Source organism: Notamacropus eugenii, chromosome 3 (genome assembly GCF_028372415.1).
Source record: "Notamacropus eugenii isolate mMacEug1 chromosome 3, mMacEug1.pri_v2, whole genome shotgun sequence".
Lineage (NCBI taxonomy): Eukaryota > Metazoa > Chordata > Mammalia > Diprotodontia > Macropodidae > Notamacropus > Notamacropus eugenii.
In genome coordinates this window covers 258,996,201-259,020,873 of record NC_092874.1, presented here as the reverse complement: position 1 = coordinate 259,020,873, position 24,673 = coordinate 258,996,201, and the positions used below count along the sequence as shown (strand labels likewise).

Here is a 24,673-nt window from a genome sequence, read left to right as displayed (position 1 = left end):
GAGTCCAGACAAGAAAAGGAAAAAAGGGGAAAAAAAGACAGACAAAGAAAGGAAGATTAAAAACCAAAACAGAGTGAGAAAATGGGAAGAAGAAAGGAGGGACCATAAAAAGAAAGGGAGAAATAGAAAATGATGGTTTAGAGAGAGGGATGTAGGTTCATTAAAAGTAGCTACTCAATGATGTTATAGCCACCAATATTTTAAAGCAGGCTTTGGTTATCGTGAGAAATATAAATTTGTTGTTAGGTACAGTCCTTCTGAGAGACCCATTTATTTTCTTGCTAGTGAGTCATACAAATTTTGATTATTTAGACTTCTTCACAGAGTGAATTGGTTTAAAGAGACCCAGAAAGAATGTAAAAACAAGTTTCTATTGTGTTCCTTAAGGGAACTGACATCCTTTGCCTCAAGTAACAAACTCTTGGGTAGCCAGGTGATTCAGTGGGTAGAAGGCCAGACCTGAAGCCAGGAAGACTTCCCTTCCTGCGTACACTTCCGGGCAAGTCACTTAACCTTTTTTGCCTCAATTTTCACATCTGTCAAATGAGCTGGAGAAGGAATTGGCAAACCACTATAAGTATCTTTGCCAAAAAAACCCCAAGTGGGGTCATGATGAACTGGCTATGACTGAGACAACTGAACAGCTAAAACAAAATAATAATGATATAGTCCCATCAAATATGTGGCACTATTGGGAGATGGGTTTATTCTGTCACATAACAAGTACTTTAATTTATTGAAGGCTTGATGAAATTGTGTCTATGAGATCCCCAAAGAATTAAGGCACCTTTGATGTTTTTTTAAACTCTTAGTACCAGTTGACTCAGGTCAAAGAATCTGACCTAAGGTATCACAGAATGGAAAATCTGACATTTGTCTTTCATTTTCAAGGCAAAGAGCAATTAGGTTTTGAGGAATTGTTTATTTGCTTCACTGAGACCCCAGATCTGTGCTATTATAAGTATTTGGGGCCATATATCCATTGTTCTCAACAAATGGCAAATTGGGCAAATATCCCCTTTTATTGTGTTATCTACCCTTTCATAACATTTTATCTCTCACATTTGTATGTGAAAACAACTTAAAGATGAACAATTAAGAAAGAACATTTATTGGAGTTTTAAAATCACTTCAAAGCAGCAGTTTCAGGGAAAGATATTGGTTTGTGGGGAAAACTTTGAATGCTTCATCTATGAGCCAAAGTGTGTGTGTGTGTGTGTGTGTGTGTGTGTTTTTAATATCAATTTAAAAAAATTGAGATGCACTCTGATACACTGGAGAGGCCTATCAAGTTTAAACTCATTTATAACCTCTTTATAACCAGTTTTCTCCATTTACATTCTGTGTTCAATTTAATATAAGCTGACATGACTTTGACAGGTTGACAATTTTTAAAAAGTCAGAAAGAATGGAAAACAATATCCATACCGCTTCTCACATTAAAGTTTTCTTTATAGATTTGCCTTTATAGATGTGTTTAATTTAATGAGAATTTAATTTTAACATTCAATCTACATTACAACATGGTGAATAATTGATTGTTTCAGACTACATTTTTTAGAAAAATGTGTATTGGTGTGGATGTGTATTTGTGTAGTAGTCCTTGAAATATGGTGAAAAGAATGCTGTATTTGGAGCCAGAAGATATAGATTCAAATCCAGGTTCCTACATTTGTCAAGTGTGTAATGTTGGGCCTCAGTTTCCTCATATGTAACATGAAGGAGATTAGACTCAATGACTTTTAAGGTCCCTTCAAATTCAACACCTATGATCTTATGACCTTTTTTATTGCCTCAGTATCTACATGAATTTATGATTTCATCTATGCAGACAATGCCTCAATTGTAGGAAGTTGTGATACCATTTATACCTCCTCATCCTGTTGCTCCTGTCCATGTTCCCTTGTAAATCCTCCCAAAGCAAGTCCATCTAACATTCTGGAGGTCTTCCTGTAGATCTTTTGTGTGCACTAATGCATCACATGTGAGTTATCCATTGGTGTTCCCTTATTTTTACTGAATAACTGGCTTATTTTTCTCCATTCCTATAACTCTGATGACATTTTTTATGCCCCCTCATCTATATAAGTCTGAGGGATAATACATTATATAGTCTAGTCATTATAGCTTCTCCACTGCCCTTTGGGTGACTCGTGATGTTAATTTTTCAGAGACAGTGGTATTCTAAAACTACACAGCATTAATAATATCCAAATATTATTTTTCTATTCCAAATAATATTTCAATAATCCCCAAATTTGACAGTATTAACAATAAAATTATCATTATTAATGTAATTATGTTTTGTTCTTTCATTTCAGTTGCACTGGACTCGTCATGACTCCAATTGGGGTTTTCTTGACAGAGATACTAGAATGGTTTGCATTTCTTTTTCTAGTTAAATTTTATAGCTGAGGAAACTGAGGCAATCAGGGTTAAGTGGCTTTCCCAGGATCATATGGTTAGTGAACTTTGATCTTCCTGACTGCCAGCTCAGGGCTCTATCCAGTACACCACCTAGCTTCCCATCACCTAGCTAAATGTACATAGTAGGTTCTTAATATATGTTTGTTGACTGACTGAATATCATTTGTGGAAGTCATCCTCTTCTTTCCCATATATTCTCATTAAGGATATCATCTATATGTATAAAAATGATTCTAATATAATTTTCTGGAGACTGAAATAAGATTTTCTTCCTAGTTATTCATAGCTATCCTGGGAGAATGCTGAAAATGTTTGAATAACATGAACAAGTAAATGTATAAGAACAAAACAAAAAATGGGGGTGCTCTAGAAATTCAGCTGTGGTGATAATTCACTGTCTTTTCTTTTTTTCCATATTAACTTACTTTCTATTTTCTTGGCATTTGTTTTGTTTTTATTGAAATGTGTATATGTTGTTTTTCCAGAGAGAATATAAATTCCCTGAGGTTAGGGACTGCTTTGTGTTTGTTTCTGAATCCCTAGCACCTAGCACAGTATCTGATTAAGGACAAATGTTTAATAAATGCTTGTTGATTGATTGATTTTTGTTAGGAAAATTGTTGAATTTGTTGACCCCCAGTACGAGTTCAATATTCTATAAATTCATAACTACCCCACAGCTCTGGTTCATTTTAATAACATGATCTTCTGGGAAAATTTCACTGAACCACAGGTTTCTAAAAGGAAAATAAAACCCAGCAGCATATAAAAAAACATCTTTTATGAAATCCCCACTGAACTCTTTGAGGGCAGCCTTCCACACAATTTGTATCACATTTCCTTCTGTCAGATTCCACAGTGATAGGACAATAACACTCTATTTCTCCGAGACCCTTTTGGATAGACCAGATAAACCTCCTTCAATTAAGCATTGTTATTTAATGACAGCTGAACACAACAACTGTCCTTACAACAAAAGTAAGGCATTTAGAATTATGGACTATGATGAAAATGAAAGCTGTCTGATAACGCAGTGGGTGCTCCATAAATCTGTATTCAAGAGATGAGCATGAGTCACCCAGCCTGGACATGATCTGCCATGAAATCTGGTGCCAGACTGTACCACTAACTTACTATGTTGCTTCCAAATAGCTTCCTTTAGCAGTGGGAAGGTTTTGTAGAATGATGTCATGTATTCACAGGGCAAGAGCTTTGCATTATTAACGCTTGTCATCATCTCCCCTATTTCTTACAGGTAATGATATTTCATTATACTGGAAGGAAGAGATTAAGAAGTCCACTTGTCATTTTTGGAGGACGCATTTCAGAACGAAGACTCTCCATAGAGACAGCTGGGGAATCAAGGCTATATACATAAAAGTCATCCTAGGCAGTGGAACAAACTGTTACTGTTTAGTACTAGAGACAAGACAGTTATTAAAATGATGAAAAAAATAGTCTCCTATTTGGGTAGAGAAGGTCAGTGGAAAAATTACAGAACCTGACCTAAAGGGGTTAAATGACTTGCCTACAGTTGCAGAGAGGAAAAAAATATGACAAGCATCAGCTGACATTGAGATTGCTGAGATGGTTTCCCCAAGGCTGCATTCTCAGTTGTCTTCAGAGGTAATCCCCTCTTTGACTCTACTAGGAAGCGATCAATTCTATAGACTGCTATTCTAACTTTGAGATATATTAGTGCCTCAGACAAGTGTCTGAGCCTCTAATCCTAATCATTAAAAAATTATAAAAAGGCATACAGATGTCTTGGTTTCTATCTGTACATACAAAAACCAATCAACAAAAAGGCTTAGACAGGGCATGGTACAATGGAAAGAGTTCTAGCTCTTGAATCAGAGGACCTGTGTTGAAACTAGTTTCTGATATTTGATTCTAAACCTCTCTGTGCCTCAGTTTCCCCTGATAAAATGTAAACTCTTTAAAGGCAGGGATTGGTTCACTTTTCTTTTATTAGCTAGATTCCCAAGATGTTAAATAAATTCTCATTGGTTGGTTAATTGAAGGGGGAATATATATACATATATATGTATATACACACATACACATACATATACATATAGAGATACACACATGCATATGTGAAAAGAATTGTCCTATGGATGTGATATAGCTTGCCATTGGTTTCTCTAAAATGTGGTGAATCATGTTGAGCACAACATGTTCATGGTGGTTAGGTGTACTGCGCCCAGCTTAGAGACACTACATCAGGACTACCACCACATTCATTCTAGGTGTTATGCTTATACTAATACAGCCTGTAAAACTGGATTAGTACTTTTAGCTGTTATGTAACAAGAACATCATCCCTTAGAGGCATTTTATCAAGGAGACTGTACGTTACTGTGGAAAGGGCACTGTCTCTGTATCAAAGGACCTACGTTTAAATCCCACCTCTGATGATTACTACCTGTGTAACATTTTGCACATCACAAAACCTCCCTAGGCCTCTGTTTCCTTTCCTGCAAAATGAGACAGTTGAACTAAATGACTTCTAGGCTTACTTCCAGCTCTGAAGATAAAATACAATGATCCTATATAGGCTCTCATGGCTTTTCTGCAGTTAATCATTAACGGAGTGCTATCAGGGAATATCTGGTCCTTGTCACCATTCCCTCCCGCCCCCCCCCAAAAAACCCAAGCAAGCAAACCAGTCAACCACCCTACAGAGCCTTAAAAAATGCACCATAAGCTAAGAACTAGAGAGACTGTCAGTAAATTTAATATCCTCCTAGAAGTATAGGCTACACCCATCTCTGGAAAGTTTACTCTCATTTTTCTTCTTACAAACCCCTGTTTCCCACAAGGCTTAGCTCAAATGTGTCTTCCTCCAAGAGATTTTCCCCAATTCCATAAGTTATTAGTCTTTCAACCCCTTTCCCTGAATTACTTAACATATGTATGCATGTATACATACATTCATACATATATATGTATTGTATTTATTTAGTCTAAGACTTTTGGGATACCCTATATGGGTTATTTTTTTCTCTTTATCTCTGATTCCCCCTTCCCGAGAATGTAAGCTTCTTCGAAGGGACCATTTTTATTTTTTGTCTTTATACACCTAGCACTTATTACAGTATATTATAGGTGTTTAATAATTGCTTATTGAATTGAATGAAGTTTGATTTAGTTTTTGTGATACTATTTAAAGGAAGACATACAAAAGACTTTTAAAAAGCCCCATATGATCTATTTTTTTCCTCCCAGAAACCCTGGGAGGGGGGTGCTATTATTATCCCCATTTTATAGATGAAGAAACCTGAGCCTGAATCAACTGGAGTACAGCCAGTTTACTCACATGATTTCCCCAAGGCTGCATTCTCAGCTGTTTTCAGGGGTAACCCCCTCTTTGACTCTACTAGACATTCCACAGTCTGCTATTCTGACTTTCAGATATATTAGATGTAATAAACACAGGGATTTTTTTCTTTTTTCCAATGGGAAAGGAGAAGTGGGAGAGAAAATTATTTTAAAAATATGTAATAAAGAGGAGAAAAATAAACTCCTTTCCTTGCTGATTGATGACTCTTTAATCAGCAGAATCAAAGGTACTTCTCCCATCTCTTTCTTTCATTAGATGCAAAACTGTAGTATTACAGACTTGTGAGTAAATCTAAGCTAGGATTTCTTGATCTTTGTGTCATGGTTTAGTCTGGTAAAGCCAATGGTATCTTTTTTCAGGAAAATGTTTTTAAATACATAAAATAAAATATGTAGGCTAACAAAGAAAGCAAATTATATTCAAATACAGTTCTCTATCATCTATCTATCTATCTATCTATCTATCTATCTATCTATCTATCTATCTATCTATCTATCTATCTATCTATCTACCTATCTACCTGTCTAATTAATGATAGATCTTCATAGACCCTGCAATAGGGCAATGCCTCTATGAGGCTTATCTCTCCTAGTGCAAAAGTATTATTTGCAATAGGGCAGTGTGTCTGCTCATGTTCCTGGAGCAAATTAACAGTTAGCTTTTCACAGTCTGTACCACTATCTCATCCAAGCCTCAGCAGCACTCTTGTCATTAATCTGGGGGAGGAGGGTGGTGGGTTAGGACTGCACAGCTGCAAAAACACAGGATTCACAAAAGATTTGGATTCAAATCTCATCCCTGAGGCCTACTAGTTATATAACCATAGACAAGCAGTTTAATCTCTGAGCCTTAGCTTTCTTATCTGTAAAACATGAGTAATAATACTTGGATTACCTACCTTCCAGGGTTGTTGTGAGATAACAAAGAGCTAAAAGATTTGAAGTAGCCATGATGTGTTTGTCTTTCGTTCTCAATGACGACTACGGAAGGTGATGCCATGCCATGCAAGTGAATTGGATTTAGTGAGAGAGGGCTGTGCGAAGTCACCAGCCTCACTCTCTCTTCCGGAGCCATCTGGTCCAATGGTCAGATACCAATCAGGATGACTGGAGATGGCTCAGGGTGCAGTGGGAGACCTTGGTCTTTTGAAGCTAAGGTCTCTCCCAAGTCTCAGTTTGACTGAGGCAACACTCATGATATAAACCGTAGAACAATATATAACTGCCCTTGATTATGGGCTCCTATTGGAGGGCAGAAAAGTTGCATATAGAATTTATGCCTCATCCAAGTAGTCCATGAATTCGAAAAGTTGAAAATCAGTGCTCTAGGCTTTCATTGCATCAGAAAGTTAGAAATCAATTAAAATCTATCAACAAATATTTATTAAGCACCTCCAGGGGCTAGGCAATGTTAGTTACTGGGAATGTCAAAAAATTAAACATTCCCTGTTCTCAAAAGACATTACATTCTCTCTAGAAAGCCAACATATACATAAATCTATGTGAAAATATATTCTGAATGAAAGCAAAATCAATACATAGCAACTAAATCAGTACATAAAGATAGTAGAGGAGAGCATTGGTAGTTGTGTGAGGGGAAATCAGAAAAGACTGCAGAAAGTGTCACTTGAACTGACTCTTAGAAGGTGAGCGATTCTGTAAGACGGAAGTGAGGAGACAGCGTATTCCAAATGTGGGGTTGGTTCTTATGAGGGCATGATGAAGACAGGTAGAATATTACATATAAGGAACCAAGAGAAAATCAGTGTGGGTTATACAAAGCCTCTGGAGCTTCTTCAGACCCAGTGACAATTTGTCCTGAAATGGCATCTTAAGTGGAAGTATTTCGATGTATTTTAATAGCCTTAATTATAATAATGTTTTAATTAATTAATATTTTAATAACATAGTTCAATATATTTTAATAGCATAAAACATGCCTAGGAATTTTGTACCTTCCCTGGGTAGACTTGTTCATTTTTCTTTGAGTGCAAAGTGGTTCTAGCTATCTGGCCTTCTGCTGTATTTAAGGGAAAATGGCATTCTACTTGAAAGAGCTCATGAATATCCCAGGCCTTAATCACAGCAACTTGAAAAACATGAGTTCATGCTTTGCAAACCATCCATGACCCTAGTCTTATTTTTTTTTAAATCAAAGTTTGCAAAATAAAGAAGCATGATGGAAATCCTTGTCTGTTTCATTTAGAAAACACTCTGAGGTATAAAATGAAAGATAAAAATCCTTCAATATTTACCATTTCTTTTTTAAAAAATATTTTAAGCTTTGTGCTACTGGGGATGATATCAGGCAGTTTGGTCTAAATATGTTCCATGCTGGACTATGCAGATATCCAACTAATGACATGCATACTTATTTCCACTGTAACACCTCTCTTCTTGCAAGGGGGAATTTCAAGTGACAGACTAAAGCTGCTGACCATCAATTTTGCAAAAATCACATCTGCCAGATAGCCAAGATTTAGTTCAGAGACAAAAATTGATTAATATTCTAATTTGTTACTTGTAATTAGCATCACACTAAATTATACCTAGACCAAAGTGAGAACGTTTATAGAATCTATGTCTTGAAAGGGATTCATTTTGAGCATATGTTTTATTTTTCTTTGGTCTCATTCCTTGTGTGTGAAAGATTCCAATTACATAGGCAGTAAAAGCTGCTTGGGGGTCTAATGAAAGCGTTTGCTTAGTCTAGGCCCTTGGGGGCAGCTCCTCAGACCTGGAATCAGAAATATCTGAGTTCAAATGCCACCTCTCACACTTACAAGTCATACAATCTTGGACAAGTCATGTAACTTCTTCTGGCTTCAATTTCCATATCTGTAAATTTGGAATCACAATGGCCTCTAACTCACAGGGTTGTTATGAGGATCTAATGAGACAAAACATACAATGCACTTTGAAAATGGAAAAGCACCATATAAATGCTAGCTAATGTCATTGTTATTAAAGTGTGCGTTGTTCACTATACTTATTTACAATAAATATTTATAATAATAACTTTCTCCAATTTTTTTGGATTATCTGTATTTAGCTTCATCATGGAGGTAAGAAATGACAATACAGCAGTGAAAAGAACTCTGAAATGGAAATCAGGACACTTGGATTCCAATTGTGACTCTGCTAACAAATTGATGGGTGACTTTAAGAAAGTCATTCAACCTCCTTCTTCTTCATCTATGAAATTAGCAGCTTTCCTTCCAGTTTCCTGTGTGTGCGCCCTTTCTACGATGGCTACCGAGTATACTGACAGAAGAAGGATCAAAGTTTATATACAGATTATGATATATTTTGTCATTTATGCATTTACTTTTAATTTATGAATATCTATGATGTCACAATTATTTATTCGCCTTTCTGACAAGTAAATGGTTGTTTAATATTTAAAAAGTGTCACTGTGAGTGGCTTGTTGTGCAAATATCATTCCCATGTGTGAATGAGAAACACATCAGATGGAGGAGGTGTCAAGAATTAGAATGTTTGAGGTGATTTATTCCTAGGAATTGGATCCTTCTGAACAAGGGTAGTATGAAGTAAGGAAGTCATCCTATAACATGATAAATGCTGCTAAGAGTTGTGATTATTTTTCTATTATGTGAATAACCAATTATTAAATTAGGATTGAGGTTTTTTCTTTCAATTTCCCCATACAGAGACCAGTTCTCTGTAGGTTATTTAACTAATCTCTGAAGGACAAAACTGATAGATCAGATTGATTAAATCCTCCGGGTACATGTTCTGTAGTCTTACGCAGGGTCTCACCCAACTAGAAGACCAAACTTCTTTTTAGAGCGATCTACAGAATCTAGTCTAGGCGCATTCTAGTCCTAAAGCATTGAGTCCACGCCCTGGTACCCTTCCACTGTGGTCTAGAGGAACTCAGCTTATGAAGGAGAAAATCAACCAGAATGGTCTGGGTGGAAATGAATTCTTTTGTCCCGATTGCTGGAGGTGGCTGAATCTCAAGATCAAGTCACATTCTCAGTAGGAAGAGTTGATGTCTTCTCAACTACCTCCTCATTAATATGTCCATGTTCTCATTAACTGTTCACTAATTTTACCCGTCAGAAGCATTTTCTTTTCTAAAGGTATTTAAACATTCAGAGATCATCATGGTTTTATCTTTGGTTATGGAGAAAAACCACTGACCATCAATGTATTAATTATCAGCTAGCCTAATAAATTGGTTATTAAAACCACAAACTCTATCTCTTGGGCTTTACATTTATCTCACTACCATGCCTAGGTGACAAGAATGCCGCCACTAGATAACATGAATAGTTATAGAATGCCTCACGGGTGCATAGTCCAGTTTACATTTTGGAGCGCGTCTCTAGGCATGGGAACTCAGAGCACACAGATACACACACATAAAGAATATATTTTGGGAATGGTGACTGTTGGTATTATGCTCATACTCTTTGAAGGTTCTAGGGAATAGCTATTAATGATAAATATGCTTTCCCTCTCACCATGCTAGGTTTTGAGTCCCCAGCCAACAGGTAGCAAGAGAGCAGAGAGACAGAGAAGAACCGCCATGTTTGTCAGTGAACTCCAACCTGCTATTGATCTAGGTTTCAGTTTCAAGTAAGAAGATGCCCCTCCCAGGATTAATCCATCACTTCTAATCTCACCACAGTATTGCTACCTCAAACCAGGATTCCACCTCACTCAGCCTCTTCTCCCTTCTGATTGGAAGGCTAGAGGGTGGGCACTGAACTCCTCCCAAAGCATTCCTTTATAAAATTGGACTTTAAACTCATTCCCCTTTGCATCTGGAGCTCTGCCAGGTTCCTATTCCACAGACCAGGATGCCCCCTGGCATCACCGCCCCCTCCCCACTTCATACGTCCTTTTCTAGACTTCTTTTGAGAGTTCTACGCACCCACCCCCATTTGATTGTAAGCTCCTTAAGGTCAGGGACTATCTTTTCAATGCTGTTTTTTCTTATTTATATCCTCATTGCTTATCACAGTGCCTGGAGGCACATGATAAAAGCTTACAGTACTGTTTATTGAACGGTAATGCGCATTGTTCCTGAAGGGACAAGTGACCCGGCAAGGCCCGAAGCCCAGAATTCTGAGTTGCCTCAGGCACATATACTCCCCTCAGATGTGTCCTCACGCAACGGTTTTGCAAATTTGTTTCCCCGGTGACCAGCATGTGGTAAGTACTTGATAAATGCTTGTTGATTATTCCCCTGGAACTTCCAGTGAATTGGAGGGAGAATGTTCCAAGTTTAAGGGTGGAATGTTATGTTTTTGTGATTCTTGCTTTGCCTTGCATATATGAGATGTTTCCGATTAGGAGTAAGTATAACTTGCTTGATTTATTAAATGATAAGTAGGGAGCTAAGGAGCTATGTTATTAGTAGTAAAATGGTCGTATAATTTGCCCATACCAGGGTTATTGCTAAATCCCTAAGAGTGACTTCCAAGTCATTGTGGGAGCATTGGTGGGAGCCCCTGCCCTCCCAGTGGGAGCAAAGGGAGGGGAACTGAGGGAAGGAGAATTTGAGCACTACACCAACACACATCGCTTCTATTAATTGAATGAATCACTAGAAATCCAAACATTACCACAGTTGATAAGTGGTGCTCACCATTAGCACAGCTTCTTGTATGGTGAAACTGGAGCATGGCCCTAAATATTTTTCTGCTTTTCATGTTAGCCTTTGGAAGAATCTTACAAAGAAAGTGGGATGTTCATTGGACTTGGGTCAACCATTTAATCCAATTCAGTTCACTGAGCATTTACTAAAGGACTACTCTGAATACCATGCCAGATTGCTGGGGATTCAAAGACAAAAAATTAAACTGTCCCTACCTTCAGGGAACTTTCATTCTACTGAGGGGATTGCCTCCAGTGCCACCTCTTGTTCATCAGTGGTTTCACTCCTGTCTGACTCTTTGTGATTCCAGTTGGGGTTTTCTTGGCAAAGATACTTGAATGGCTTGCCATTGTTTCCTGAGCTCATTTTCCAGATGAGGAAACTGAGGCAAACAGGGTGAAGCGATTTGCCCAGGGTCATATAGCTAGTAAGTGTCTGAAGTCAAATAGGAACTGACTCCAGGTCTGATACTCTATCCACTGTCCCACCTAGTTGCCCATTGTCTCCTCATCTCCCATACAACAAATTGTTTCAATGCATATATACTGGTGAAACTTTTATAGGGTACAACTTGTATCCAATTGATATGTAATGATACAGTCACCTCCGAAGTGTTTTCTTTCTTGTTATGTAAATGTAGCATGAAACAGAGGAATGCCAAAAACATTTCCTCAAGGTTAAACTGCCAGTCCGCAAAGCAGCAGGGCCAAAGATGACACAGAGGTCTCATGAGTCGCGGTTCAGTGCTCTATCCACTAGACCAAGCTACCCCTACATTTCCATTTAATTATTCACCTTCCTGCTGAGAATTCTAATTAGTGCCCAGAGTAGTGATGGGTTCTCTCAGACCAACTTGAATTTTTTTTCTTAAAAGGATAGACACATCAACAATTTCCTATCTAATAGTGACAGAAAAAATGACCTAGATTCCAATATTTTTGACTTGATCTCTCAGCTTCAAAAATATGTCCCCCTAAAGCTCTAGGTTTTTAGTTGGTGCACTAGTGATGAAAAACTTTCAATGGCTCCCTATTGTAGCATAAAATATCAGTTCTCTGCTTCGCATTCATTGAAAAAAATTAATTTCAACTTACCTTTCCTGCTTTATTGTACATTTTTTCTTCTTCTTCACACACTCCATTGTAGCCAAAGTAGACTACTAGCTGTTCTCAAGCTTGGCTATTCATCATCTACCACATATGCATGGGCATGACTCATTTTCCATGCCTAGAAGGCAGTTCTTTCTCATCACCACTTCTCAGAAGCTTAATCTTCCTTCGAGGTTCAGCCCAGATGCTTTCTACACAAGCGTCCCTTGAACCTCTGGATTGTTAGTGACCTTTTCCTTATCAAATTGCCTTGTGTTCACTTATTTTTCTACTTCTCAACTTTGAGAGCAAGGACCATCTCAGTTTTGTCTTTGTATTTCCATCACCTAGCACAGAGTCATGTCCATAGCTGATGCTTAAGTATCATTCATGAATTACACATTATATATTAGGACCCAGAAACTTTCCTCAGTCTAAAGGGCTTTGATGTTCAGCCTTGACATTCTATCATTAGAGGTTCAAAGAAAGAGATATACTGGCAACCTTTCTTTTGACTATTTCAAATGTTTAAGTTATATGGCAACTCTAAGATGGGCATTATGGCATAATGAATTGAGAACTGGACCTAAAGTCAGCAAAGGCTGGATTCAGTCCTGCCTCTAACATATATTGGTTGTGTGATTCTGGGTAAATTACTTACCTTCTCAGTACTCTTGGAACTCAAAAACTTTAATTTGCAGAGAATTGGTAGAGGGAGATTCCCTACCCAGAACTTTCCTATACCAATAAAATCATAGACCCTGTCTCTATTTCTAAGGCAATTCTAGAAGGAAAACTATAAACTCAAGCATATGATAGAATTTTCTATGTAGCACAAAAGTCAAATATTTAATTTAAGCTACATTCACTAGAATTATTGCCATAGGTATAAAAATAAGCTAAGGAAGAGATTTTTCATCGAAGACAACAAAAAAGGTAGTTAAAAAAATATTACATTTGGAAACAGATTCAGCAAGAAAAAACAAGTGTTATTGCTTAGAAGACATAGTAGAATTTTAACAGAGAGAAAAAGTAAAACTCACCCACTATTAAGAAAATAAATGTTAGTCATTGTTGATAAGAAACAACTGTCCTAGAGACAACAGCTACTCAGAGTTTTTGATCATCAGATCATCAACCAAAAAGCTAAAACTTTAGAGACATATTTCTGAATCTGAGATCAAGATACTTAGTCATGAATGATTTTAAAAGTATAGTCTCTGAAAAGATTAAATTAGTATTTTGGATGGAATAAGATGCTCATAGATTACATATGAACTGGAAACTTTATCATAAATGGAGTTCTTGTCTCTGCCTAAGTGATTTGATAGAATACATAAGAAGCTCCAATCATAACTAGAATCTTGATAGATTCAAAAGAAAGAACCACATTATTTGCAGTAGATTGGCATGAATCTTGACCATTTACTTTTATTATATTAAGAAATATAATACTCACATGGAATTTTATTCAACTCATTCATAAATTTCTCCTTAATCTTAGAAAAAGGATCTTCCTTCCCTTCTCCTGGGGCGGCCGGTTCGGTAACATTATGTGGGGGCGCAGGTGCAGCAGTTGTCACTGGGGGGGCTGCCAGGGCCTCATGGTGACTTTCACTTTCGCTCACCATTTTGATTCCAAGTAAAGCTGTGGGGACAGGGAAAAGAGCAAAGAAAGAAAAATAAATTCAGAAAGCTTTAAAATGATCTCACATCAAAGGTAAAGCAAAGAAGTGAAACATCAGGAGGTGCACCTGCTTACGGGATAAATATTGTATCATTAGCATATTACTTCATGTTGGTTCATGAAATATTTATTTAGCTACAGAGGAAAGCCTTTTCAAAAAGGTAATATTAAATGTAATTATTTCTTATTATTTCCCCTCAACAATACTGAGTGTGAGTTGTCAAACCTCCTAACTCTTTAAGAACTGTCAGGAATCTCTTCTGTAGGCTTACAACAACAAACACACACACACACACACACACACAAAGTTGTGAGTGGGGGAAGAAAATAAACTGTTGTGTTTAAATACTGCTTATGCTCAGAGGAGGTCACGGTGTTTATATTACAAATGATGATAAACCATGTCGTAAATTTGAAAATGCCTCATAGATCTATTGAAACCATAATACGGTAATAGTATTAAGGCAAGAGTTCTCTAAGCATACTTCTACATTATTCAGAAACTAGGTTTTGACTCATTTATTGATGGGAATTTTCCTTTCAGTCATGTCCTCTGACATTTGCTACAGACAAAACTCTGCTAAATTATTAACTTGTCTTATCTATGCATTTGTGAAACCACCATATCTGTAGCACAGCTACAGATTTTAATGTACATTAAAGCACCTACAATATTAATAACCAGATCTGTTAAATATAGTTATAAATAACTATAAATATTTTATAAATATAGTTATAAATAACTATAAACATAGTTAAATATAGTTTTGATTTTTGTTTGCTCCCAGGATGTTGGGAAATATTTATTAATCCTGATGGCATTCTTGCAAAATGAACTTTACTTGTATCACTGAGATTATTTTTTTCCCCCAAAGATGTAGAAATGGAGACATGCCATTAATAGTTTAGAAAAATGCACCCTGGAAATTCTGAAAGAGTATTCCGTGATAAGAGACAGGAAATGAGAACTGATCCTCATGTGTAAGAGCAAGACATGGTCCAGGGTTTGAACAGGCAATTAAGAGACATGGAGACTACTCTTATATGGGTTATTGTCTTACTGTGTGACTACAGATGAGTGAAGCTGTGGGACTGTAATAGTGAATATGCTTTCAAGCAGGAAAAAAAATTAGTGCTGGCAAGCCTGGGCAGTAGTATCTCCACAGTTCTTGCAGGAAATGCATCTAGCATATAAATTAACTCTGTCTTATCAAGAAATATAAACAGCTACCATTTGAACCAAAGGAAGAAAAAGGGAATTTTACAGAAGTAGAAACAACCTCAGTTTTGAAATTTCATATTTCTATCAGCTAAAACAATTTCAAACGTAATAGTCTTCTAGCAGAACTAAGAGATAAGAGAATTTCAAAACTAGTGAAATCTATAGTGAAATGTCACAGCTAGTGTTTTCTAAGAGAAAGAGATGACTATATTTGCACATAATTGGTTGTTTGCTATATTGTAAGTGTGCAATTTTTTTCTTAAGCTTTTAGTATTGTATTTATCACCGCTGAATTTCATTCTATTTACTTCTTTCCTCTACTTGTCAAGGCTCTTTGGGAAAAAAAGTATCATATCTCTGGCAAATATTAGAGTGAATGAAGAAAATAAATCAGAAAAGATCTTAAAATTCCACAAAGCTTACACCAATTTAATTTATAAACCATGAATATATTTGTTGATATTCATTTTTAACTTCTAGGTCAAGAAGATAGTCTTAGGTCTATGTCATGAAGTAGTGTTCTTTCATTTTTGACAGGAGAGAAACTGGGGCTACCTCTTTCACTTGGCCCCAGGCAAAACTGAAATGGCCCCTAATGAGTTGTACGTTGGATAGAGGTGGTTTTCTGCTTCCTTGAATGGGGCAAGACCCCACTGATTTAAAGTTGTGGTTCTTACTGCTTCTTAGATACTGGATTGTGGGCATAACATTCAGTTCATCAGGGGGAGGAAGGAATCCTTCACTTCAAAATTAACTTTCCCTAGAAGAGTTTGGATTGAGGAAGAAGAAGGCACATAACCAGAAGCATGCAACCCAATCTTAGCAGAATTAGTAGGCAGGCATTCAAACAATTCTTTGACCTTGAACTTGTTCTTCCTCCTTTCCTTTCAACCCAAGAGTTTGATAATAGTCTTTTGAACTGTTCTCTACTTTTTTTTCAAACTCTGCTCTCTCTGTTTTTGAGGAATGGAACAGGGCAGGACAGAGGGGCTCCCAGTTTCCCTTCAAGCAGAGATGGAGAGAGGCTACTTTTGTGACATACAGAAGTCTTTCCCCCCATTTCTTTCTTCTCTCTCCACCAGTCATTCATTCTCTCTTCTCATCCTCTCCTTCCTCCCTTCTCCTGTCCTACCTCCCCACTCACTCCTTCCTCCTACCTCTCTTCCTCTCTTTTCCCTTCCCTTTACTCTTCTCCTCTTCCTTCCTTCCCCCATCTCTCTCTCATGTTACAATTACATTTTGACGCATTTTTTCTTTTTTTGTCGTCCCTTGGAAACCCTCATTCCATTCATTTTTTAAACTCTTTATCTTTCCCATTGATCTGTTGAGTAGATAGCAATCTCTTCATCTCTTTTACTTTCTCCTCCAGGAGAGCCTGTAGCCTATGCTTTGTGACTGTTTAGCTGTTCCTTATCACTGGCGGAAACACAAACAGCACATTCTGTGGATAACACTACAAGGTTCCCTTTGGTTTCCAAACTTCAAGAAGGAGACTTCCTGCTTTTGTTTCAGTTTACTCAATTACTTTTCCTTCATATTTAGCAGATTCCTGCCAAAGCCTCATTGCAAACAGAATGCACCTTCAGTTGTCATTTTTTTTTTTTGTGAGGAGACTACATGTAAAAATACAATTTCCAGATAATTTTCTTCCATCAATTTTCTATTTTTTCCTGCTTGATCAAACACCAAACATCTCTTACCTCAAAACACAAGTACTTACAATGACCTTCTACATGCTCAGCATCATGCTAGATGCTATAGAGACAGAGAGTGTAAACACTGGTCTCAATGACTTTCTGCCTTACTAGGAAAGATATGACTGGGGCACATGAAATATTTATTGTTAGCAAATGATGCGAGATGGAAAATAATTAAGCACTAAAGACTACGTGCTTTAGGAATTGAGAGGAGAGGATCTAGAAAAATCTGAGAGAATTCACACACAATCCAGAGTACTACAATTCTTTCTTTGGGCTCATATCACATAAAGTCTTTATTTGATAAACATATATTTGATAAGATTCATCAGTATTTTACCAGTTATTACAGCTAATAATATGATTGCTTGCCTAAAAGGCTGTTTTGTGGAGAATTCACACAGGGTAAGCACTCACATGGTGGTCAGAAGTGATACAAGGACACTCTCAAAGCCTCTCTTAAGAACTCTGGAATTGACTGTGTGACGTGGGAGACACTGGCACAGGACTGTTCGGGTGCTGTGCTCAAGAGCAAAGTGGAATTGAAGTAGTTCAAGAGAAACATGAGATGCACAAACTTAGAGAATCCACTCAAAATGTTTACATGCACTATTTGTGTCTAACCTGTGGTAGAGCATTCCAAACTCATATTGGTGTGGTCCACCATAGCTGGATATATTGTATCTTGACTCTAACCTAGCAATGCCATTTTGGTCCTCTGGCAATAAACGACAACAATCAATCAACTCCTACTAATATTTCTCAAGGCAATATCTCACATGCAAAGTTGAATATGAAAGTAAACAATTGCAAAGTTAGAGATCTGAAGAGGTTATTATAAATTATAAATCCTACCTTCAATATCCAGGACAAGTGTTCACCCAGCTTTGAATATATAATACATAGGTAAAAAATTGAGTGCCCCAAATAAATAGTTATGAAATATCTCCCCATCCATTATGACTTCTGTCTTTCCCCTCTTATCCTGAAGCTCTGATCTGGAAAGACATTTTTGCCCCACTGCAGATTCCTTCTATGATAGGACTTTCCCCAATTCTGTGTCCTTGTTTAGGGATCACACCTCTATGTGTCCAATCCTGGATTGACTTAAATCAAAGTTCCAGAGCTTTCTCTGCATTGCATAGAAATAATGTTATGTTTCAGAATCACTTAATGCTGTGGATTAAAATCACATCACTTTCAAGTCAGCAGAAATACATTTTTATCCATTGACCACAAGGGACATTTCAAACTAATCTCCCGTTTTTTCTTTTTTTTTTATCAGGTGTTTTCCTCTTCTTCAAAGCATAGGAAATACCAGGAGACATGTAGCTGAAAACTGAAGAGGAATCTATTCATTCGCTCTGGTGCTTGCTCATATATGATGCACAGTACTTAGTTGCATTAATTATATATTTTGTGGAAGTAACAGTATGTTATGGGATTTTAAAGGGAAATCACATTCAGATCAAGAGTAAAATGCATCACCGACATTACATTAAAGCTATAGTACCTGACTATAGCTGGTATTCCTGTTCTGGGAGTTGGTTATTATTGGTTGTGATGCAACATAAATAATTTCTATGAGTGAAACTGAGTCTCCTAAAACGTGACAGAAAACAAATTGATTTGGGGGGGATTACATTTGGAAAATATGCTTGAAAAGTAGGTATTCTTAAAGGATACTCAAGCAGTTTTTTGAGAGTGGGAAAATAAATATAGAAATATACTTCTACAGATAAAAGGATTATTTGGCTGTCACTCCAGTTAATCAAATTCTGACCCTTGCCATGAACTTTTAACCCTTGCTTCACAAAGATAAAATCGTGACATTTTCTTCTATATGAGGAGAATATTGTGGGCTTACATGGTGAAACACTTTACTGTAATGTAAATAAAAAAGAAGTCTTTTTATAAATGTCAAAGACTTCTATAAAGGTTCCCCTAACAGATATTATAACAGTAGCCAGGACAGATGCAATAATTCTGCAGACAAAGATGGCACTGGGGAAGAGGTACTGGTTTGGAAAGCCTGAAGACCTGCATTTGAGGTCTAGTTTTCCAACTGAATGATCCTCAGCAAGTCACCAACTTCTGAGTCTCAGTTTCCTAATCTGTAAAGGGAAAGTTATGTTACTGGTACTATTTAACTCATGAGCAAAATCGTTCTGTGCAAGCCATAAAAAGTTATATAAACAAGAATCTAAGCTAAAATTATACTCACACTTGGTATGGTAAGACATGAAAAAATATACATATACACTTAATTATATATATGCATATACATACATACATTCAGTACCACTTGAAATTATAATCAGCAGTGAATAACGCTGAAAACAAAGGGAGGGTAATTGATGTCCTAATATTTTTTATCTTAATCCCTGACACCAAAGAAGACTCATTTCCTGAGGTCAAATCTGGCTTCAGACACTAGCTGTGTGACCCTGAGCAAGTCACTTAAGTCTGTTTACCTCAGTTTTTTCAACTGTAAAATGAGGTGGAGAAGGAAATGACAAACCCTTCTAGTATCTTTTGCTAAGAAAACCCCCAAAAAGGTCATGAACAGTCAGGAAGAGTGTTAATCTGCATTGGCAGAGTGAATTCTTTATATCAGTGGAATCACAGGTCCAATCCAAAAAAGGAAACAAAAAAGTGGGGAAAAATAGGTACAATTCAGCTAAGCATTTAACTGGTTTAATGAAAAAAATGACTATAGGTTCCCATACAAAGAGTGTGTGTGTGTGAATGTGTATGTGTATGTGTGCGTATGTGCCTGTGTGTGTGTGTGAGAGAGAGAGAGAGACAGTGAGAGAGAGAGAGACAGAGAGAGACAGTGACAGACAGAGACAGAAGTGGGTGGGGGGGATAAAAGTGAAAGCATCAGAGGGCTTTTTGTCCCCCAGAGTCAGGAAATTCAGAATTTTAGTTGCTATGGAAACCTCTGTATCCTTCCCCCCTTCTGCTTCATGGCAGTTTAAAGATTATATATCCTATGTATAGATCTACCAATTGATAAGGATTTCCAAAGACAACATGATGGGAAATAGTGTCGGATTATGTGATGAAACCGTTTCCTACAAAAATACACTCAACAGAGTGATTTCTACACTTTAAAAGGCTATTTTGTCCTGCTAACATTTGTATTTAAAGAGCAAAGAATGAATCCATCCAACAGATGGAGGCTGTTAGAAATGATATTGAAAGCCCTTCATAAGAAAATACTCATGGAAAAAAGAACAGAAATAGTACCAAATAAATATATAAGTAACACTATAAAAATTCCCTGGCTTTGTCTGAAAAGTGTTAGCGCACGTGAGGAAGGCCTTAGAGTGTCTCACTCTGTTCCCTTATACTTTTCCATTACAAATAATGAAAAATCCCTTAAACGAAAATGACCCGGCATTCAAAGTTATATTTAAAACAACACAGAGGAAATCTGAGCTCCCCAAGGCAGCAATAAGCATTTAGTGCCTCTAAAATCCCCAGCAAGTCTTCAAATGCACAGTTGCAGTTATAGCTGCTCCCCTGTCTGAGGCATAATTTCTTTGAAAGAGTTAGGGAAGAGTTAAAGGATTATGTAGCTTCTTGTCACTGTGAAGGAGCTAGCTTCTGGCAAGGTTCCCAATCTAGGTTTATTCAGATGATTAAGAATAAAAAAAAAAAAAAAGCCTAATTTCCAAAACTTGGCACATGTGGAACATCTGGGTGCTTCCCAGGCATGCCATTCTCCCCAAAGGCCCCCAACTTTATGCACCTGGAATCCTTCTCCTGGCATAAATAGAGACCTCTGTGAATTGTACTTACTTATCTACCCACCCACAGCTAGGTTATTCGACAGATAAAGATGAGCTAGGAGAATATTTCTTAACAGGATTGCACCTGGGCAGTTAACTTAATAATTCCAGTTGTCTTTGCGACTTGTGACAAGATGCTATGAAGATCTGAATCCAGATTGCAACTGTTTTTACCTTTCTTTGTATCTCCGGCACTTAGTATAGTCTGGACTTAGTACAGTCTATGAGTGTTACTACCTTTTCAGTCATCTCTGAAGGTCCGAACAGCACCTTGTACATTCTGTCTGTATTTAATTTTGGTTGCCCAAAGATGAGCTGTATTTGATAAATGGATGAATGAATGACTGTTAAAGTGGTTTGTCTGACCAGGTCTGTACCTCGATCCCTTAGGTCTGACATTCTCTATTTTCCAGGATATTTAGAATGTGAGCTTTTTTTAAGGCAGGGACTGTTTTTTTTTTTTTGTTTGGTTTTGGTATTCTCAGCATTGGCTCAGTGCTGGAACATATTAAGGGTTTAATTATGTGTTGACTGTCATTTTATAATGGTTCAACAGTTAGGAAGTGAATATGAGACTTTCTTCCTTTTCTGGAAATGTCTTAAGGACACACTCAAATTGTGGTGAGATCTCACTGTAAAGTGGCTTATTTCATTACAACTCAATCCTATGTGGAATGACTGAAAGCTAAGAGATTATTACAAATTATTTTGGAAGGCAAACACATTTTCATTTTAACAGATATACTCCTGAGAATATATAAAATGAGATTATGTAGAATACATAAAAAAAATTATGAATAAGGAAGGCACTAAGGGTCAAACTTTTATAAAATTTCAAATGAGATGTAGTTAATACAAACTCCATATATTATTCCAAATAGCTAAAACAGAATAATTATATTTAGCAATGAACTTGATAAAAATTCCAATAAAAGTTTAATATTAATATGAATTCAATTTACAATTTATATATTTAATAATGTAATAACATTTAATTTATAATAATAAATGTATAAATACTTATATAATATAATATTTATTTATAGAAAATTATATTAAATAATATTAATTTTTAAATTAATTTTAATTTTCATTATAATTTATAATATAAATTCATTATAAATTATATTATTATATACAATAAATTATCATTATTATTAAATTACTATAATATAAATTTTTTACAAAATAATTTTAATGAATAAAATTGAACATATGCCAAGTTAAAATTATCTTTACTGCTCTGTCATTCCATTTCCTCACTCCATGCCTGGAATTAACTTGCTCCTCATCTCCATTTTACAAAACCCTATCTTCCTTCAAGACTCAGGGGTCACTGCCTGCAGAAAGCTTGTCCTCTCCCTCTTTGCAGTTAGTATTTGCTTTCTCCCCAAGCTATCTACTATTTACTTAATCAGGGTACATATGGTGTTCACTCCAGGGTACCCCTTAAAGGCAACTAATAGTTGCCCTCTCTCCTCTTTAAAAAAAAAATCTGCATTCCCAGTGGTTTGTACACTCCCTAACACATAGCAGCTATTTAAGAAGCACAGCATTGTAGTCATCAAGTTGGGCACAGAGATAGAAGGGAATTTAGAGGTCATTGAATCCAATCCATTCATTTTACAGATGAAGGAACTAAGGCCCAGAAAGGAGAACCAATTTATACAAGATCACAAAGTTGGTAACTTCCAGAGGCTGGATTCAAACTCAGGTTCTGATTCCAAATGAGATTACTTCCCATTTTCTCTGTATGTGTCTTGCGCGTACGTAGTTCTGTGCATGTTGTCTGCCCCACTGGAAGATGAACTCTTCTAGGTCAGAGGACTAAGCACGGTGTTTCCCATATAATAGATGCTTAATAAATGGTTCTTGACTGTTGCACATTGCCTCCCTAAAAATCTATCAGTGGAACTGAGATTTTTCTAGTAGTCCTCTTTCTCTGGGGGTATGAATGTGAAATAAAACAAAAAAAACCTGTGCACTCAGACTTCTAAATTCCATACAAAAGAATTATAGTGCTATTTACTGGGAATTGAGAGGGCCTTTAGAATGCATTTGGAAAGAAAAGATTACTAAACATATATATTTGGGCAGTGTCTAATCTTACATATAATGATCACCTAAGTTTAATATATTTACTTAAAAATCATTTTTTGATCCCGTTAAAATTGGCTGCAGCCATTTTTAGATACTGGCATTTATTTTAGGAGACAGGCATATTAAAGAAAGCTTTTATAGGCTTTTTGCAAAGAGAGACTTTTAAGATTTCAGAATGACAGGGTCAGAATAAAGATGTGGTATCTAAATAGCCTTTTCAACAATATTATGAAGGTTTCAGATGTATCTGATAGCATTTGAAAGGAGGCCGGTCAGGGTCAAACCTTTTGTTGGTAGAAAAAATAGACATGAAACGTTGAGATGGAATTGAAATCTCCCTAGGATCAATTCCAGTCAGTATGCAGGGAATAGACTGTATATGTAATATTAATTGAAGTTACCTGTCTTTGTACAGCTAGAAGAGAATAGATTTCTTTGGCACCTTTCCAAGAGATACAGCTGAGCTAGATCAAGTCAATTGACTCAAACTTTTTCCCCCTGTAATAGCTGAGGATAAATAATTTGAAAACTCCTGTTTTCCAGGGCTTTGCTATCACTCAGTTCTGAGATCTTGCTGTTTTGGAGCGGCAGGCATTCAAGAGAAAATGTAAGCTTGCAACTCCAAGTCCTCTTTCATCAAACTGTGTTCAAACTGCCATTGTACCCACTGTCAAACAGTCATAAACAAAGCTATAAAATTGTTTTGCAGACATTTTGGATTGTGGTCAATGGAATGGCAGACATAGATGGCAGACATATCTAAACAACATGCTTCCGTGGCCAAAACTATTGGGAATTTTTAATATGAGAACACAGGATGACCTAGAGAGGGAATTTAGATCCTAAGTACATCAGACACGAAGTGTAATGGATTTTGAATGATTTATTCCTTTTCCCATTTCTACCTTTCTTCGCGTGCCAACGATTTCATCTTGGAATATGACAATGTGATTTAGCAAGACCTACAGACTTTTGAATAATGTTGACCAAGAGTTTACGATTCAATTTGCAAGAGAGAAAAACTGGCTGAAAGGAAAGATCACAACTCACATCTGACTTTTTTATGGACTAAGTAGAATATGAGATCCAGGTAATAAAATGCATATAAAGTGCTTTACAAATTTTAAATGTGAATTGCTATTATTACTTTTATTGTTGTTAAATGTACTTCCTTGGTCTTTCCTCATACCATTTTTTTGGGTGCTGTTTCCATGCTCTTCCCAATTCTCCTTGGGTTTGAGAGTAGATTTTCTGTAAAGGTATACTGCTTCTCATCAGGGACTGCATCTTTTACAATCTTGTAAATTACAGTCTAGTTCAATACCCTGTACCCCATGGTGCCTGATAAATATGAATTGAACTGATTTAGAAGTGCCTTAGAAATACAAGAAAATTACTCTGGTGATTGCCTTCATCTAATTTCCAAGGACTTGAAAGGTACAGGTAAGCCTTCCAATTTTGTACATTTTATTCAAATTGAATGCTCCACCTTCTAATGTACCATCATTAATCCAACTGTGAGGATGAGCCAGCATGAGTCAGTGAGGTCATCTATGCTATGCCTCTAGCAGGAAGGACTTCAAGAATAATTCCAAAGGAAAAGAAATAGGAACACTTGACAGATAGGCGCCATCTTGGGTAGCATCGTCTCCTTCCGTCTCCTGTTGGGGAATTCCTCAG

General features: G+C 36.7%; 1 protein-coding gene across 7 annotated transcripts in view; it reads right to left on the bottom strand.

Annotated features, from left to right (window-relative positions):
• SYT1 (synaptotagmin 1) overlaps positions 1-24,673 on the bottom strand; it is a 728,065-nt gene that overhangs the window by 284,725 nt on the left and 418,667 nt on the right. For all 7 annotated transcript variants that reach the window (XM_072655449.1, XM_072655451.1, XM_072655447.1 and 4 more), the window contains one exon: positions 13,950-14,138. In XM_072655449.1, the coding sequence (XP_072511550.1) occupies positions 13,950-14,121 (172 nt within the window). In that variant the 5' untranslated portion in view covers positions 14,122-14,138. The remainder of the gene's footprint in view (positions 1-13,949; positions 14,139-24,673) is intronic.